The sequence below is a fragment of the Microcaecilia unicolor genome, chromosome 5, assembly GCF_901765095.1.
Source record: "Microcaecilia unicolor chromosome 5, aMicUni1.1, whole genome shotgun sequence".
NCBI lineage: Eukaryota > Metazoa > Chordata > Amphibia > Gymnophiona > Siphonopidae > Microcaecilia > Microcaecilia unicolor.
In genome coordinates this window covers 218578223-218596919 of record NC_044035.1, presented here as the reverse complement: position 1 = coordinate 218596919, position 18697 = coordinate 218578223, and the positions used below count along the sequence as shown (strand labels likewise).

At 46.0% G+C, this 18697-nt stretch overlaps 1 protein-coding gene across 3 annotated transcripts in view; it reads left to right on the top strand.

Moving 5' to 3' along the window:
* The window catches only part of RSPH1 (radial spoke head component 1), a 246673-nt gene that overhangs the window by 20499 nt on the left and 207477 nt on the right, over window positions 1-18697 (top strand). For 2 of the 3 annotated variants that reach the window (XM_030203779.1, XM_030203780.1), the window contains exon 1: window positions 14995-15169. The exons of the other annotated variant lie outside the window; for it this stretch is intronic. In XM_030203779.1, the coding sequence (XP_030059639.1) occupies window positions 15116-15169 (54 nt within the window). In that variant the 5' untranslated portion in view covers window positions 14995-15115. Of the gene's footprint in view, window positions 1-14994; window positions 15170-18697 lie in introns of those variants that run through there. 3 annotated transcript variants of the gene reach the window in all.

Here is an 18697-nt window from a genome sequence, read left to right as displayed (position 1 = left end):
GGCAGTCGCCACAGGTGAAGACTATGGGTTGTTCAGCTGTCCGCTGGGGGCTGGTGTCTACCTTCACCTCAGCACTCCAGCTGGACCCAAGGGCTCACTAGATTCCAGTTCGCGACACCTAGGGACTTCAGCTCAGACCCAGTATATAGTTAAAAGGCCCAGCCTTCCACAAAGTCATAGGAGCCGACTCTGTGGGTGCTGTGGGTGCTTGAGCACCCCCAATATAGAGAATATTCATTGAATGTGTCCAGGGAGGGGATATTTCCACTGGGCTTAGCACCCCCAATAATTTTGAAACATTGGCTCCTATGCCCAAAGTAACCTTCCTTCAATAACCTAAGAGGACAATTTTCCTGACAGATGAAAGGATAAAGCAGCAAAAGCTACATGCAAAGGCCTACAAGAAAATAGGCTAACCTAGAAAGGTCTAGGCCAGAGGTTCTCAACTTAGGCATGGGGACACACCTAATAAATCATTTGTTACAGGATACCTGCAATGAATATGCATGAGAGATTTGCATGCCCTACCTTCATGGTAGCCAAATATCTCTCATTCATATTTATTTGAGCTAGAAGAGAATACAGGCGTGTTAAGAAACACTAACCAGATGCTTCACTAGACTGTGGCTTTATATTCTATTCAAACTCTTGTAAAAACTCATATTAGAATGTATTGCATACAGGTGTAGTCTTTGAACTTCTGACTGTGGCCACATCTGCTAATGCTTACACCCTGAAGCTACAAAGTGCAATGTCTGTCTATATGTATTTTTAGATATTTCTACAGTATTAGGAAGCTGTTGAAAGCTTTGTGTCACTTCACCTTCTGGACAATGGAGGGCTAGACTAGTGGCATTGTTTTCCCCATAGGAAATTCACTCCCTGGTGAAATGGAAGCCACACAGTGATTTTGCCTGATCTGCAAAAACAGCCCTGTCTGCATGAAGCAAACCGTGGGGTACAATAAACACAAGAGATGAACAAAAAGCAGTGAAGCAAGTGATAATTGGCAGAAGATCTTTATTGCAATATCAACGACCCAATATGAACCGTGTTTCAGCTCTTAGGCCTGGTCATGGGTCTAAAATTAAAAGACATATAAACTACAATAAAACAGTGTAAACACGATAAAAAAACAAGATAATGGTACTAATCAATATACACATTACAAACATATGACAAATGGTACTGATCAATAAAAAATAATATAATAGAACATAACCATAAAATATATTGCAAAGAATATGTTAAAAAAGGAGAAGAAAAATGGTGTACCTGGTGAAGCAATAATGCAATGTACAATGGGATATTGTAAAGACAAACAGCTCTAGGTACTTGCCGTTATAGTAGGCTAGGATGGAGCCCCACCAAATTGGTCTGCACAGGGACCTGCACTTGCTAAGACCGGCCCTGAACGCGGCCAAGGACGGTCATTGCCAGAATTCTTAACTATGCTGACAAGGAGAAACGTCTGCAAGTGTTCCGGAAAAAAAAGGAGCTGGAGTTTGAAGGGAAAAAAATCCTATTGTTCCAGGACTATTCAGCTGCAGTATCGGAGCAGTGCAGGAAGATGGGGCAGCACTGCAAGAGGCTGTTTGAAAAAGGAGTGAAGTTTACGATGCTTTTTCCTGCAAAAGTAAGGATTTTACAGGACAACAAGGTGATATTCTTCACAGATCCAAAGGAACTTGGGATGTATGTGGAGCGTCTGCAGAACTGAGCTCTTGAGAGGTAGCAGCAGTTGATGGGACTGATCCAGCTGGCAGTGGACAAATGGCAGCGCTCTGTACCCTAAGCGAAGTTAAGATGGACGGAGAGAAGTATTTTGGATGGACAGAACACCTGAGACCTTTGGAGTTGGCAAGCAGGAGGTGTCTATCGAGAATGGATAGAAACAAGAACTGACTGGTTGTGCAGAGGTACTCCTGGAGCTGGGTAGCAGCTCTAATGGTCAAGAAGTGAAGGAACTCTCCTATGTATCTCTGTAATAATAATTAATTGGCATCAAACGCTGGGGAAGACCTGCTGCGACCGGATGGCTCAGTTTAAAAACTATGGTTTGCAAGTATTATTGCCTCTCATGTTTCATCTCATATTCTGCTTGTGTTTTGCCATGCGAAGGCAATCTCACTGCTATAAGTAGGAGTGGTGCTAATGTTTTAGTTCCAGTGATAAAGGTTCAGTTATGTGATGTTTCGCATTGACTTGGGGAATGAAGGAGGGGCGTACTGGGGAAGGGAAGTGGGAGGTGCCTAGGAGAGGAATATAAGAGAGTTCTTTTGGAAGGGGGGGTCTGGGTAGCTAATGGGGTCAGGGGAGTTGGTGCTGTTCAGGGGAGTGAGTGGGGCAGAGCGGATGAGGGTGTGGATGTGGGGGAGTCAGAGTAGGATGTATGGTTTGAGGAGGGTAGAAGGCAGGAGGAGAGGAGGCCTTCCTGGGGAGGGGGGAAGGGGTTGGGGGAGGGCTTGTCCACTGTACAGGAAGGGGAGACCACCATAGTAACTCATGCTGGATTGAGGAATGCCTGGGGGGTTTGGCTGGGAGACGCCTTAAGGGCAGCTACTGTGGAAACAATATTTAGTAGAAGTCTGTGGAGATCAATCTTGTATGGCTAGTCTGAAAGTTGTTTCCTTAAATGTAGACGGAGTTCACTCACCGATCAAACGATTTAAAATACTGCAGGCGCTGCGAAAACAACAAGCTGACGTTGCGCTGTTGCAAGAAACGCATTTAGGGAATGCTGAGCATGTCAAGTTACGTAGGGACTGGGTGGGGGAAGTGTACTATGCCTCTTATAATAGCCGACAAAGAGGAGTAGCAATATTAATAAAAAAGAACATGGCATTTGAAATGCATAGAATGTATCAGGACCTGGATGGCCGCTTTGTGATAGTGGGCGGGCCTCTTGCAGGGAAAGAAGGTGGCCTTATGTAGTATCTATGCGCCCAATATATATTCCCATAAGTTCTTTGCTCTGCTAGCTGCGAAGCTCATCACCTTTGATGACTATCCGCTAATATTGGGGGGAGACTTCAATATCACCAGTGGCCCACTAATAGACCGAAAACGGCCAGGTAAGTGAGTAGGGATCATGAGGGGAAGGGGGTGAATTTTCTAGTTAATGAACTGGGAGTGATCGACGTCTGGAGGCTTCTGCATTTAGAAGAAAAGGAATACATATTTTTTCTCACCCACATGGGGTCCATGCGCGCCTTTATTTATTTATTTATTTATTGCATTTGCATCCCACATTTTCCCACCTCTTTGCAGGCTCAATGTGGCTTACAATACATCATGAATGGTGGAATTATATAAGAAGATAGACATTTAGTATTACTTCTAAGCCAATCCCTGGTGAGAGTGACAGAACAAGCGGAGATTAGAGAGTCTGTCATCTCAAACCACGCTCCAGTATGGGTTCAAGTTAGGTGGGGAGAGAAAGCGGGGACGAATAGATGGTGTATGAATCCTGCTCTGTACCAAGACCCAGCCTTTTGTACGTATCTTAAGCAAGCATGGTTCGATTCTGTAGAGGAGAATAAAGATCAGCCGGTAAATGATAGAGTGTTCTGGGAAGCAGCGAAAGCAGTGGTGCACGGGAAGATGCTGGCGTATACTGCAGCCCTTAATAAAAAGAGGGATAAGGAGCTCCACACCTTATGCTGAAGGGAGCGAGGAGAGATCTTGTTCTTTCTCCCTCTGAGGCAAATAGGAAAGTGTATATGGAGGTGAGGAAGCAAATGCAGACAGTATTAGATGCTAGAGCGGTATACGATATTAGACTCTACAAATACCGTATGCATAGGTGGGGCAACAAAACTGGCAAACTCTTAGCGTCCCTGGTTAGGCAACAGAGTGGAAAGAGCTATATAGGCAAAATAAAGGATGCACAAGGTAAAGTCCAGGTGGGGAGGGAGGAGATACAGCAGGAGTTTGTCCATTTTTACTCTTCACTGTATGGGAAGGGCTCTTTTTCGGAGAAGAGTTGTGAGAGTTGTGAGAGTAGGTTGCCAATGTTGGCGGCGGAACAGGTGGCTGGTCTCAATGGGCCGATTAGGGGTCAGGAAGTGCAGAGAGTTATAAAACAGTTAAAACTAGCAAAAGCTCCTGGACCAGATGGACTGGGAACAGAGTTCTATAAGATCTTGCAGAATGAGATTGTTCCTTCGTTTGTGGCCATGTGCGAAGAAGTGTGTGAGTCGCAGAATATAGGCACAACTCTGAATCATGTGTACATCACGGTATATTACCTAAGCCGGGTAGGGATGCAGAGTTAGTGGGCTCCTACTGACCCATATCATTGTTGAACCAGGACATTAAAATCATGGCGGCAGTACTGGCGGCTGGGCTAGGCGAAATGGTGCCGCACCTGGTTCATAGCAATCAGGTGGGTTTTGTGAAGAGATGATTTGCGGCAGCCAGCATACTGAAGGTTAGCCAAATTTATTTGGAAGGTAGCAAGGAAGCTGGGGATAAGATTCTGGCTAGCTTAGATGCCGAAAAGGCCTTCGACAAAGTAGTGTGGGAGTATCTGTTTTGGGTGCTCCGAAAGTATGGGATCGTAGGAGACTTCTTGGAGTGGGTCCGAGGGCTATACAGTAATCCAACTGCCCAAATCATGATAAACGATATGCTAACACCTTTAGTGCGCTTGGGAGGAGGCATCAGGCAAGGGTGCCCACTGTCGCCTCTTTTGTTCATTCTTACCCTTGAACCGCTAGCGGCTAAAATCAGACAAGAGCCGAATCTGAAAGGTGTGCAGGTAGGAGGCAGGGAATACCGCATAAATATGTTCGCTGATGACATGTTGTTGCTAGTTGACAATGCATCGGCAGGTATTTTTCAAGTAATGGAGATTATTAAGAAGTTTGGACAGTTTTCATGTTTGAGCATCAATTATGGAAAATCTGAGGCGCTGCCGATTAGCAACCCCTGCGCCTGTGCATGGATGTCAGGTTTCCCGCTGGTGTGGGCTAGGGAGGGGATTAAATATTTGGGGGTATACTTGAGTGCGAACACAACGTGGGTGTACAAGAGAAATGTGGTGGACAGATTGGAAGCCATTAAGAAGCTCTGTTGGAAATGGAAAGATTTGCCAATTAGTTTTATGGGACAAGTGGCTTTAGTGAAAATGGTTTTGCTCCCTAAAATATTGTACCTACTCCAGATGGTGCCATTATGGGTTCATAGGAAAGAGGAAAGCCAGTACCGTAGCATAGTTATGTCCTTCATATGGCATGCGAAAAGGCCCAGAATCTCATTTGCTAAGTTTGCAATGGATAGAGCGAAGGGGGGTTTCCGGTTGCCTGATGTTAGGGCATATAATGTAGCAACGCTGATGCGCTGGATTCATGAGCTTCACTCTGGGGAGGAGTCCTTTTCACCGGTGGACTTCTGGAAGAGCTGGTGCGCTCCGCTGGACCTGTTTCGGCAAATGCTAGCAGTCGGGGAGGAGTTAAGATGAACCCATACCTGGCAGCAACGCGGAAGGCTTGGAAGTGGTGGAGAGAGTTGGGGGGAATAAGGGGGCAGCGGACCCATTCATGACCTTGACAGGAAACATGGACTTCCCGGCAGGTTTGGGAACAACTGTGTTTCGTGAATGGCGAATGAAAGGGTGTAGATATATAGGGGAGTTCCGACAAGTGGGAGAGCAAATATTCCCAACGTTTGAATAGATCAGGTGCGCATAGAATATCCCAGGTACCCAATTCTTTGCTTTTTTGCAAGGTAGAGACTACGTACTGTCTCTTGAGCGAAAGAACGGGGAACATGTGGTTTTTGGAAGACTGGATTCGGTGTTTCTACAGCTGCCGCCCACATTAAACAAGCTGTCACAGTGGCATCAGCTTATTCGGGATAACAGGAAAGCCCCATATCTTCAGCAATTAGCGAACAATTGGAGCAAAGACATACAGTGGTGGAAATAAGTATTTGATCCCTTGCTGATTTTGTAAGTTTGCCCACTGACAAAGACATGAGCAGCCCATAATTGAAGGGTAGGTTATTGGTAACAGTGAGAGATAGCACATCACAAATTAAATCCGGAAAATCACATTGTGGAAAGTATATGAATTTATTTGCATTCTGCAGAGGGAAATAAGTATTTAATCCCTCTGGCAAACAAGACCTAATACTTGGTGGCAAAACCCTTGTTGGCAAGCACAGCGGTCAGACGTCTTCTGTAGTTGATGATGAGGTTTGCACACATGTCAGGAGGAATTTTGGTCCACTCCTCTTTGCAGATCATCTCTAAATCATTAAGAGTTCTGGGCTGTCGCTTGGCAACTCGCAGCTTCAGCTCCCTCCATAAGTTTTCAATGGGATTAAGGTCTGGTGACTGGCTAGGCCACTCCATGACCCTAATGTGCTTCTTCCTGAGCCACTCCTTTGTTGCCTTGGCTGTATGTTTTGGGTCATTGTCGTGCTGGAAGACCCAGCCACGACCCATTTTTAAGGCCCTGGCGGAGGGAAGGAGGTTGTCACTCAGAATTGTACGGTACATGGCCCCATCCATTCTCCCATTGATGCGGTGAAGTAGTCCTGTGCCCTTAGCAGAGAAACACCCCCAAAACATAACATTTCCACCTCCATGCTTGACAGTGGGGACGGTGTTCTTTGGGTCATAGGCAGCATTTCTCTTCCTCCAAACACGGCGAGTTGAGTTCATGCCAAAGAGCTCAATTTTTGTCTCATCTGACCACAGCACCTTCTCCCAATCACTCTCGGCATCATCCAGGTGTTCACTGGCAAACTTCAGACGGGCCGTCACATGTGCCTTCCGGAGCAGGGGGACCTTGCGGGCACTGCAGGATTGCAATCCGTTATGTCGTAATGTGTTACCAATGGTTTTCGTGGTGACAGTGGTCCCAGCTGCCTTGAGATCATTGACAAGTTCCCCCCTTGTAGTTGTAGGCTGATTTCTAACCTTCCTCATGATCAAGGATACCCCACGAGGTGAGATTTTGCGTGGAGCCCCAGATCTTTGTCGATTGACAGTCATTTTGTACTTCTTCCATTTTCTTACTATGGCACCAACAGTTGTCTCCTTCTCGCCCAGCGTCTTACTGATGGTTTTGTAGCCCATTCCAGCCTTGTGCAGGTGTATGATCTTGTCCCTGACATCCTTAGACAGCTCCTTGCTCTTGGCCATTTTGTAGAGGTTAGAGTCTGACTGATTCACTGAGTCTGTGGACAGGTGTCTTTCATACAGGTGACCATTGCCGACAGCTGTCTGTCATGCAGGTAACGAGTTGATTTGGAGCATCTACCTGGTCTGTAGGGGCCAGATCTCTTACTGGTTGGTGGGGGATCAAATACTTATTTCCCTCTGCAGAATGCAAATAAATTCATATACTTTCCACAATGTGATTTTCCGGATTTAATTTGTGATGTGCTATCTCTCACTGTTACCAATAACCTACCCTTCAATTATGGGCTGCTCATGTCTTTGTCAGTGGGCAAACTTACAAAATCAGCAAGGGATCAAATACTTATTTCCACCACTGTAGGGGACACAGTGTCTGAGGAAGAGATGGGGAAGGTATTTGGGGAACTTAGCAGGGTTACACTGAACACGGCATTGCAGGATATCCAATTTCGTGTTCTGCACAGGGTGCACATTTCTAAAGCGAAAGGGAAAGTAATGGGGTTGTGGACTGATGATGTGTGTGTGAAGTGTGGAGCGCATGTGGGCACGTTACTGCATTCATTTATGGAACGTCCAAAGTTGGCTGAGCTCTGTAGGGGAGCTCTCAAACAGATAGAAAATATAGTGCAGGATGAATTTGAATGATCATACTCAGTTACTTATCTGGGCAGCTCTGTGAGTCTGCAGGAGCAGGGGTTAAATGAGGCCCAGTGCAAGTTCATATTAGTGGCCACCATATTGGTTAAAAAATGTATCCTGATGTCATGGGTGGACAGTTCCCCTCCTCAGATTAAAGTATGGACGAGCATGATGAGGGAAATGGCCAGCTGGGTGCTGGAGACAATTAAGCTTAATGCCTCTGCAAGACTGAGACAATACAGAGAAATGTGGGGCAGAATTCCTGATGCTGATATACTATTGCTGGACCCCTCGACTGATGTGCACGAAGGGTAGGATCCGCTACTCTGGTAAAGGGGAGACAGGTGAGGGTGGGGGTCTCCGCAGGAGAGTCCGCTGGAAACAGAATTGAGGTATCAATGTCAGCGGATGGGGGTGGGTGGTGAGAGGTATGGGGGACGTTTACAATATGGTTAAAAATAAAGTCATGGGTGTTTTGAGCAACTTGTTGTAAACTTGTTAGTAGCTCTTGGGCGCTGATGTAACTGCAGTTGTCCCTGTGTGGACTTGTAAATTGTTATGGTTTCAATGCATCAATGACTTAATAAAGAAACTTAAAAAAAAAAACAGGAGACAAAGAGGGGCATAATCGAATGGCGCCAGCCAAATAGCTGGCTGGCCATCTTCGGGGTCGGCGCTGTAAGTGGGCGGAGCCAACCGTATTTTCGAAAAAGATGGCGGCCATCTTTTTTTTCGCTAATACGGTTGGGCCCGGCCAAATGTCAGAGTTCGCCGGGTTTGAGATGGCCGGTATCAGTTTTCAGCCATAATGGAAAATAATGCCGGCGATCTCAAACCCGGTGAAATCCAAGGTATTTGGTTGTGGGAGGAGCCAGCATTTGTAGTGCACTGGCCCCCCTCACATGCCAGGACACCAACCAGGCACCCTAGGAGGCACTTCTAAAAAGTTTAAAAAAAATTGCTCCCAACTGCATAGCTCCCTTCCCTTGGGTGCTGAGCCCCCCCAAAACCCACTCCCCATAACTCTACATCATTACCATAGCCCTAAGGGGTGAAGGGGGGCACCTACATGTGGGTACAGTGGGTTTTGGGTGGGTTTTGGAGGGCTCCCATTTACCACCACAAGTGTAACAGGTGGGGTGGGGGTGGGCCTGGGTCCACCTGTCTGAAGTGCACTGCACCCACTAAAAACTGCTTCAGGGACTTGCATACTGCTATCAGGGAGCTGGGTATGACATTTCAGGCTGGCATAGAGGGGGAGTAAGGGGAGGTCATCCCCGATTCCCTCCAGTGGTCATTTGGTGAGTTGGGGCTCCTTTTTGAAGCTTGGTCGTGAAAAAAAAGGGATTTGTGTCGGAAGATGGCCGGCGATCACTTTAGAAAATGAGCTGGAAAGTGAGCCTATCGAGTCCATTAAATAAGCAGAAGCCAGTAGGTGGAGCTTGCCAGTAGTAGGCAAAGCTTGCCACGGTTTTAGTACACTCAAAACAACAGCAAAAGCTATTGAAAACAACAAAAGATTATTAGAGATAAGGGACTACCTATATGTGGTCCATCTGTAACAAGTCTAAAGCTGTTCCAGTTGGATAGGCAGTGCCTTAAAAGGTGGAGGGCAAACGTTTTGTGGGGGTTTTTTTTTTACTTATTGGACAGCTTTTTAATTTATTTGAAAGCTTCCCATATCTACATATAAATATTATGAAATAAAAGCTGAATATCACTAAAACAGCTTCAAATATTATGGTAGCAAAAGCAGTTATGATAAACTGTATTTTGTGCTCATTTTTTCTACACTGTTCTATACAATACAGATGGCCAAATTTCAGTGAGGATATCCTGTTTCCTGATGGGTTTATCTTAACTGTTGTTGTAATCTGCCTTAGGAAGCCTGGTGTTATAAAGATGGAATATATTGAAATTAAATATGTTGAAATTAAATGGGAAGTAAAATTAAATTCTCCTTTCATTGGGGCACATGGAATCACATAAGTAATGCCATACTGGGAAAAGACCAAAGGTCCATCGAGCCCAGCATCCTGTCCCCGACAGCGGCCAATCCAGGCCAAGGGCACCTGGCAAGCTACCCAAACATACAAACATTTTATACAAGTTATTCCCGAAATTGTGGATTTTTCCCAAGTCCATTTAGTAGCGGTCTATGGACTTGTCCCCCAGGAAACCATCCAACCCCTTTTTAAACTCTGCCAAGCCAACTGCTTTCACCATGTTCTCCGGCAACGAATTCCAGAATTTAATTAGGCGTTGGGGTGAAGTTTTATAGAAGTTGACATTTTAGATACACAAATGGATTATTCTGTTTTGAACATGTTTCAGGGGCAAGTGGTTTTATAAGTCAAAATAAAAATGAATATTTTGTTCCCTGCAGATCTCCTTTTTTTAAACATAACTAAATGGGCTATAAGCCCCTAATGCAGTCTATTGGTTTTCTTATATTTTGTTCTTGTGATGACTTATACTGTGCAAAAACCAAAAAATCTTACTCTATCTGGTCGATAATAAAAGCAGCTCATTGTGAACACTATCCACCCTAAAAGGCTGTTTTGTGGCTGTACATGAGGAATTGTGATATTGAATAAATAAGTGTATGTTTGTCTCCCTAGTCATGCATTCGTTTATACAATCCTTTCAAGAAAATCAGTTATTTGTTTAACTTATGAGTGGAACATAACTATAAAGGCATGGTATGGTCGCATTTTCAATATGGTAATACTAGGGCTTGCTTTCCTTGTGCATCACCATCCAGCTGGATAGGCAGTCTTAAAAGGTGACGGATAAAGGATTTTTTTTTTTTTACATTTAAGCAAAATCGGGTTCAATGTAGTTTACATTTGAAAATACAGTGAGGTAGAATTATAGAAATCAGTTATATCATGAGAGCAAATAGATGGATATGTCTGAAACATTTAACAAGTTAAGATTAGCATATATATCCAACTGGGCATTTAAAAATCTGTCCTTTAATGATACCGCATGCTCAGAAATCATAGTCATAAGTATTGCTCAAACATTATCACATGCACACACCAGAACAGGCATCTATCACATTGCAAAAGTAAACAACTTCTGCAGAGTATATCCAAAACTTAATTTTTATTTTCTCATTTCCATCTTCCAAAATTCTAGACAGCAGATGTATAGATCAGTAAGACCAAAAGCAGTCCAAAACAAGTAAAGTCAGAAACAACACAGTTTATACCTAACTAGTAAAAAAGGCCCATTTCTGGAATGAATGAAACGGGCGCTAGCAAGGTTTTCCTGGGAGTGTGTATGTTTGAGAGAGAGAGCCAGAGTGAATGTGCGGGTGTGTGACAGAGTGAGACTGTCTGTGTGACAGTGTGTGTGTGAGAATGAGAGTGTGTGACAGGGCCCCTCCCCTGTTCCTAATGCCCCTCACCCCGTTCCCTCCCCTCCTTTTCCTCCTCCTTCCCACACTTTGGGTTCCTTAAGGCTTTCAAAAGTCTATGTACCCCCGTGGCCCTAACGCCCAGTGTCCGGATACCCCACCACTTTCCTCCTCACCCCTCCCCCAAGATGTAATACTTTCACGTCCTTCATTTTTCTTTTAAAGTGTCCTATCTACCCTGTGTCTAAATGCCCGGCATTCAGATTGTGTTCCTCTCGTAAATTTTCATTTCTTTCATTCATTCAGAACTTTGCCCCCCTCCCCCCCGAACACTTTCGGTTCCTTCAGTCTTTTAAAACTCTGCTATGTTCCCTGTGTGCTAATGGCCAGCATTGAGATTGTTTTCCTGTCCCAAATTTGCATGTCTTTCAGTCGTTCACAACTCCCCCCCCCTTCTCCAGTTTAGCACTTTCGTTTCCTTCAGTCTTTTAAAACTCTCCTATCTACCCTGTGTCCTAATGGCCAGCATTCAGATTGTTTTCCTTTCCCAAATGTTCATGTCTTTCAGTCTTCAGAACTCCCCCTCCCCCCATTTAACACTTTCAGTTCTTTAAAACTCTCCTATCAACCCTGTGTCCTAATGGCCAGCACTCAGATTGTTTTGCTTTGCCAAATTGTCTGTCACTGATGTCACTGAGGTCAGTGCGTGCCTGCCTAGCAGACCACTTCCACGGTCCCAAGCACATCCTGTTGGAGGTGAGAATTATTATATAGGATTGTTTAACCAACTTTAGGATTCACGTTAAATGTGCCAACATTGTCCAGTTCAGCACACTATTAGCCGCCAAGTTCATACAAAGTTAATTATGTTCAATGGAAAATAAATCTGTTGGTTCAGGCTGCTTGCTATGTGAATATTCCATCATTGTTTCATTATTGATATCAAGTATTACATATTAAAAGGCATTTGCTGTAAATGTTGTTTTAATTTGTTTATCCAGTCCTTACATGCACATAGTTTTGCTTTTTAAACCCAATGATGAATCCTAAGGGTGGTTGAACAATCTCTCTATATAAAACGCACCTCCAACGTTCTAATGAAGCCTCTCTTAGCAAAGTGAAGGGGGTGAGATCGCATTGTGTCTGCCCCGCCCACGCGTCAAACGTGATGACGTCGAGGGCGGAGCAATGACACAACCAATCGCATCGCTCGGCAGCGAAGCGTCAGGGAAGGAGGCGGCGCTCTCGACGTCTAGCCTTCCCTTCGCTGTGTTCCGCCTTCTTCTGACGTCAAGGATGACGTCAAAAGAAGGCGGAACACAGCGAAGGGAAACCTAGACGTCGGGAGCACCGCCTCCTTCCCTGACGCTTCGCTGCCGGAACCGCCACGGAGGTAAATTTTAAAACAAGAAAAAAAAAATAAACACTCATGTTGGGGGGAGAGAAGAGGGTGGCCAGTAAAGTACAACAATGGGAGCGGGAGGGCAGGGGAGAAACGACAGCATGGATGCGAAGGGGGGGGGGAGAAGAGGGCGGCCCAGGCTGGCACATGGGAGAGAGAGGAGCATGGATGCGAGGGGGGGTCATGGAAGGGAGACAGGGGACTTGCTGGAAAAGGATGAATGGAGGCGGCAGGGGACAGAGGAGCATGGATGGCCATGGATTGGGAGGGCAGGGCTCAGGGAGAGAGGGCAATTGCTGGAAAGGGATGAATGGAGGGGGCAGGGGACAGAGGAGCATGGATGGGCATGGATTGGGAGGGCAGGACTCAGGGAGAGAGGGGAATTGCTGGATAGGGATGAATGGAGGGGACAGATGGGCATGGATGGATATGGATTGCAGGGCAGGCCTCAGGGAGAGAGGGGTATTGCTGGATAGGGATGAATGGAGGGGCCAGGTGACAAAGGAGCATGGATGGGCATGGATTGGAAGGGCAGGACTCAGGGAGAGGGGAATTGCTGGATAGGGATGAATGGAGGGGACAGATGGCCATGGATGCATATGGATTGCAGGGCAGGCCTCAGGGAGAGAGCGGAATTGCTGGATAGGGATGAATGGAGGGGCCAGGTGACAGAGGAGCATGGATTGGACTCACACTTTCACTCTGACTCTCAAACAGTCACTCTCACATACACTCTCCCAAACATACACACTCCGAGGAAAACCTTGCTAGCGCCCGTTTCATTTGTGTCAGAAACGGGCCTTTTTTACTAGTTAGGTATAAACTGTGTTGTTATTTTGTAGTTTGTTTTACTTTACTTGTTTTGGACTGCTTTGGGTCCTGCTGATCTATACATCTGCTGTCTGGAATGTTGGAAGATGGAAATAAGAAAATAAAAATTAAATTTTGGATGTACTCTGTAGAAGTTGTTTACTTTTGCAATGTTTGTATGGATACCTGTTCTGGTGTATGCATGTGCTAATATTTGAATAACTGTACTTATGGCTATGATTTCTGAATATGCGGCATCATTAGACAGACTTTTAAATGCCCAGCTGGGTATAGATGGTAATCTCATCTTTGTTAAATGTTTCAGACATATCCATCTATTTGCTCCCATGATATAACTGAATTCTATTATTCTGTCTCACTGTATTTTGAAATGTAAGCCACATTGAACCCGAGTTTGCTCGGGATAATGTGAGACAAAATGTGAAAAAAAATCTTTTATTCTCGACCTTTTAAGACACTGCCTATCCAGCTGGATGGTGATGCACAAGGAAAGCAAGTTTGGTCCAGTGAATACTAACTCAAAATAACATGTTCCATAGCTGGGCCCTAGCATTACCGTACTGAAAATGTGACCATACCATGCTCCTTTTATTATTGACCAGGTAGAAGAGATAAGAATTTTCAGTTTTTGCACAGTATAAGTCATCACAAGAACAAAATATAAGAAATCCAATGGACTACATTAGGTATTTATAGCCCATTTAGTTATGTTTAAACAAAATAGATCTGCAGGAAACAAAGTATTTATTTTTATTTTGACTTATAAAACCACTTGTCCCTGAAACATGCCTAAAAACAGAATCCAGTTGTGTATCTAAAATGTAATTTCCCTTAAAAAACAGATGAAGATGTGATTCCATGTGCCCCCCAAAAAGGAGAGTTTAATTTTACTTCCATTTAATTTCCATATATTCTTCCATCATCATCTTTATAACACCAGGCTTCAAAAGGCAGATTACAAAAACAGTTAAGATGAATCCTATCAGGAACAGAATATCCTCATTTGGCCATCTGTATTGTATAGAACAGTGTTGAAAAATGAGCACAAAATACAGAGTTTATAACCCCTTTTGCTATCAGCTATAATAATTTTTAAGCTGTTTTAGTGATATTCCATTTTTATTTCATGATATTTATATGTAGATATGGGAAGCTTTCAAAAGAAATTAAAAAGCTGTGAAATAAGTTAAAAAAAACACTTTTGTTCTCCAACTTTTAAGGTGGTGCCTATTTCACTGGAACATGTTTACTTTGTTTAGACTTTTTACAGATGGACCACATATAGGCAGTCACTTTTAACGTTAGCTATTGTTTTGGGTGAACTAAAATGGCGTCAAGCTCCGCCTACTGCTTGGAAGGTTCGCCTACTGCCTTCAGCTTCACTTCGTCTCCTGGTCATCCAGCCTTCTTCTTGATTATACCTCCGGCAAACACCAGAAATCCGATTACGATCTCGCCGTCCCAGTAAGTATTCTATCTATCCTTGATGGTAGCGTTAGTAGTTTCCATGGTGAGCAGCTAAGCGGTTGAAAGGATTGTGGGTAATGATCTCCAAGGTGACTGTAAACAGTTACAATGGCCTATAAGTATCTGTTTCTATGGAGACTAGAAGTACTACTACTGAGATATGCGTTCTGGTACTGGATCAGAAACAGCCAAACAAACGAGTTTCTACATTGAGAACCCGTATTCAGCTACCAGTCTTGTATTTATTTAGCCGACGGTCGCAATGTCAGATTTGGACTCAGAAGAGTTAGAAGAGGAAGCGGATAACGATTTGGGAGTAAGTAAGGGCACGGTGTAAAAACCGGATACAGCGGGATCCTCTCGGGATATTCCCGGATTCGATCGGCCTGATAGTGACGGGGGATGGCGGGCTTGAAACTGAAGAGAAGTGAGTAGATGACTTGGGGGGAGGGGGGGGGGGGGTCTTTTTTTTTTTTTTTTTTAATAAAGATTAGTTTGCGTTATCTGCAGCAGGGCCCATAGGAATAAAATGGGAGCTGCAGATAACTTGAGCTAACCTTTAGTAAAAGACACTCTCTATGACCTAATACACCCAACACGATAGCGGTTGCGGAGCCTTGTACTAACCAAGGCAAATTAATGGGAGCTCATAATGGCAGTGGATGGGGCTATTCAGGAGTCTCTAGTGACGACCAGGTTGTGGGCAGAGGGATTTACTAACTGGGGACTGGGTGGGGTCAGGTGGGGTGTAGGTGATCCTGATATTGAACAGGCGGAGGGAGCCCACCCACTGAGCCGAGTGACAGTGTCGTCATTATCGACTTGGTAGAGCAGCACATCTTTTCTCTCTTAACGCAGGGGTTTTGGCATCAGGTGGCAGGGCAGGGAGAAGAAAAGCTGTGTTGATGTTATTGGTAGAGGAGGATACATCGACAGGAGCAGAATGTGAATATGTAATGCGATGGTAAGGGGTGGGGGGGTTCTCTGCGCGGAACAAAACACACAGAAAGCCCACAGTCGCGCGTTCTGGAGTCTTATGCTAGTCTTCCTCCCAGGTTTCTTAGTAATGCTACTTCTCCAAAGACAAGCAGGCTGATATTCTCACAAGTGGGTGACGCCACGTCGGCCCCGGAGGATTTTAAAGCAAAATCTCAAAATCTCTTTACGGCGTTCCGACGCGCGAGCGATCGTACTGCGCATGTGCGCACACCTCTTCCCGCTCGCCGTGCGGACACGCCCCTCAGTTTTTCTTTTTCCGCGTCTGAGGAGACACGGAGTTCGTTAGGGCTTCGTGTTTTCTTCAGGTCTTCGGAGTTAAATCTCTTTTTTATTTTTTCATTTGTACTTTTCATGGACAGGCTCATTGTGGCTTATATATACAGGTATTTTTTGTGTACCTGAGGCAAGAAAGAATTTAAGTAATTGCCAGAGTCACAAGGGGCTGTGCCTGAACAAAGCATATAAGCTTTTCTTTTCTTTTTTCTTGATAGTGCTGGTATATTGTTATCTGTGGGCTCTCTCTAGCCAGCAAACTAAACAAGCCCACATTTTTATGATCCATTTATTAAAACTTTACAAACGGCTCTCCAGAGCTGTGACAGCCTGCTCCAGCACACCACTGTCTTTAAGCCCCATAAAAGGTGTATGTCACAGGAAAAACCAGGAACCTAAGCAGGTGCATCCCTGGTCAGCCACTGAATGGGCAACCTGGTGACACAAATATCAGTGGTGTAACCTTTGAAGTGAGTCTCCACCCGCCTCGGCGCCTCCTGCTCTGCAGGTCATTCGGGCGCATCGGAGGATGTGTCTTGGGCCGGATCATCTCCCTGTGAAGCGCAAGTAGTGTCTCAAAGAAACGAGACGTATTCTACTCTGCCAGGGATGCCCAAAGGAGATCATTCTGGAGTCCGACAGAGACCGATACACGCTGGGTATAGTTATGCATCGAATAGGTCTCCACCTGCCTCGGCGCCTCCTGCTTGGCAGGTCATTCGGGCGCATCGGCGGATGTGTCTTGGGCCGGATCATCTCCCTGTGAAGCGCAAGTAGTGTCTCAAAGTAACGAGACGTATTCTACTCTGCCAGGGATGCCCAAAGGAGATGCCCAGAGCTTTGCTCCCTCGGTTATGGAGGTATCCGGGCTTCAGACATCAGTCGGTGCCGAGAGCGTTGCTCCCTCTGTTATGGAGGTATCCTGGCATTGGACGTCGATGCACCGGTACGTCGGTACCAGGTATCATCGGTACCATGGGTCCCGTCGGCACCGGGTATCATCGGCACCATGGGTGCCATCGATGCCGAGTGTCATCGGTACCATGGGTGCTGTCGGTACCGGGTATCATCGGTGCCATGAGTGCCGTCGGTACCGAGTATCATCGGTGCCATGGGTACTGTCGGTACCGAATATCATCGGTGCGTCGGTACCGAGGAGTATCGATACCAGGAACATTGGTACCATGGTCGGTGTCATGGGTCCCGTCGGTACCGGGTATCATCGGTGCCATGAGTGCCGTCGGTACCGAGTATCATCGGTGCCATGGGTACTGTCGGTACCGAATATCATCGGTGCGTCGGTACCGAGGAGTATCGATACCAGGAACATTGGTACCATGGTCGGTGTCATGGGTCCCGTCGGTACCGGGTATCATCGGTACCATGGGTCCCGTCGGCACCGGGTATCATCGGTACCATGGGTGCCGTCGATGCCGAGTGTCATCGGTGTCATGGCTGCTGTCGGTACCGGGTATCATCGATGCCATGAGTGCCGTCGGTACCGAGTATCATCGGTGCCATGGGTACTGTCGGTACCGAATATCATCGGTGCGTCGGTACCGAGGAGTGTCGATGCCAACTACATTGGTACCATGGTCGGTGTCATGAGTCCCGTCGGTACCGGGTATCATCGGTACCATGGGTCCCGTCGGCACCGGGTATCATCGGTACCATGGGTGCCGTTGATGCCGAGTGTCATCGGTGCCATGGGTGCTGTCGGTACCGGGAATCATGGGCACCATCGGCACCAGGTATCATGGGCACCATCGACTATCGGTACCAGGTATCATCGCCCATCGGTACCGAGTATCATGACAGATATCATGACCAGGTACCATCGGTGCCATGGGTGCCATTGGTACCAGGTGTCATGAGCACCGTCGGTGCCAAGCGTACCATCGGTACCGTCGGTGCTTTTGGTGTCGGATATCAGGGGTACCATTGGTACCACATGTCATGGTTACCATCGGTACCAGGTATCATAGGTTCCATCGATACCAGATACCATGACTATCATCGGTACCAAGTACCAGTATCATCGGTACCGTCGGTGCCATGGTCTTGCAGTCTGGTTTCGATTCCCATTGCATTTCCAGACTTTGTCCTTGGCTTCGGGACCATGGGTACCATTGGATGCCATGGGTGCTACCGCCTCCTGCGGCATCTGGCTTTTCACCTGGTCTCCTTCACTGATGCTGCCTCTGGTATGGGTGTTCGCACCCTACTGGGGCAACTTCTCGACCCATAGTAGCCTCCATATCGGACGTGTTTGGATCTGAGCTGCTCTGTTTGAGTAGTTAGTTCAGTTCAATGATGGTCATCTGACATTACAGAGGAGATTGTGAATCCCAATGCCCAGATGCTAGAGGTCCTGGACTACTATCTTCACCTGAGTCTTCTGCACTCAGAACAGATAGGAGTTCTAAGAACTTACTTTGGCGCCCCCGGGGCCAGAGCATACATCCTTAGCCTCTTTTGGAGAATAGCGTACCAGGCTGGCATGATCGCATCCCAAATCAAGTCTTGTCAGATCTTTACGAGCATTTCCACCGGAGTAGGCTAGACCTTTTCA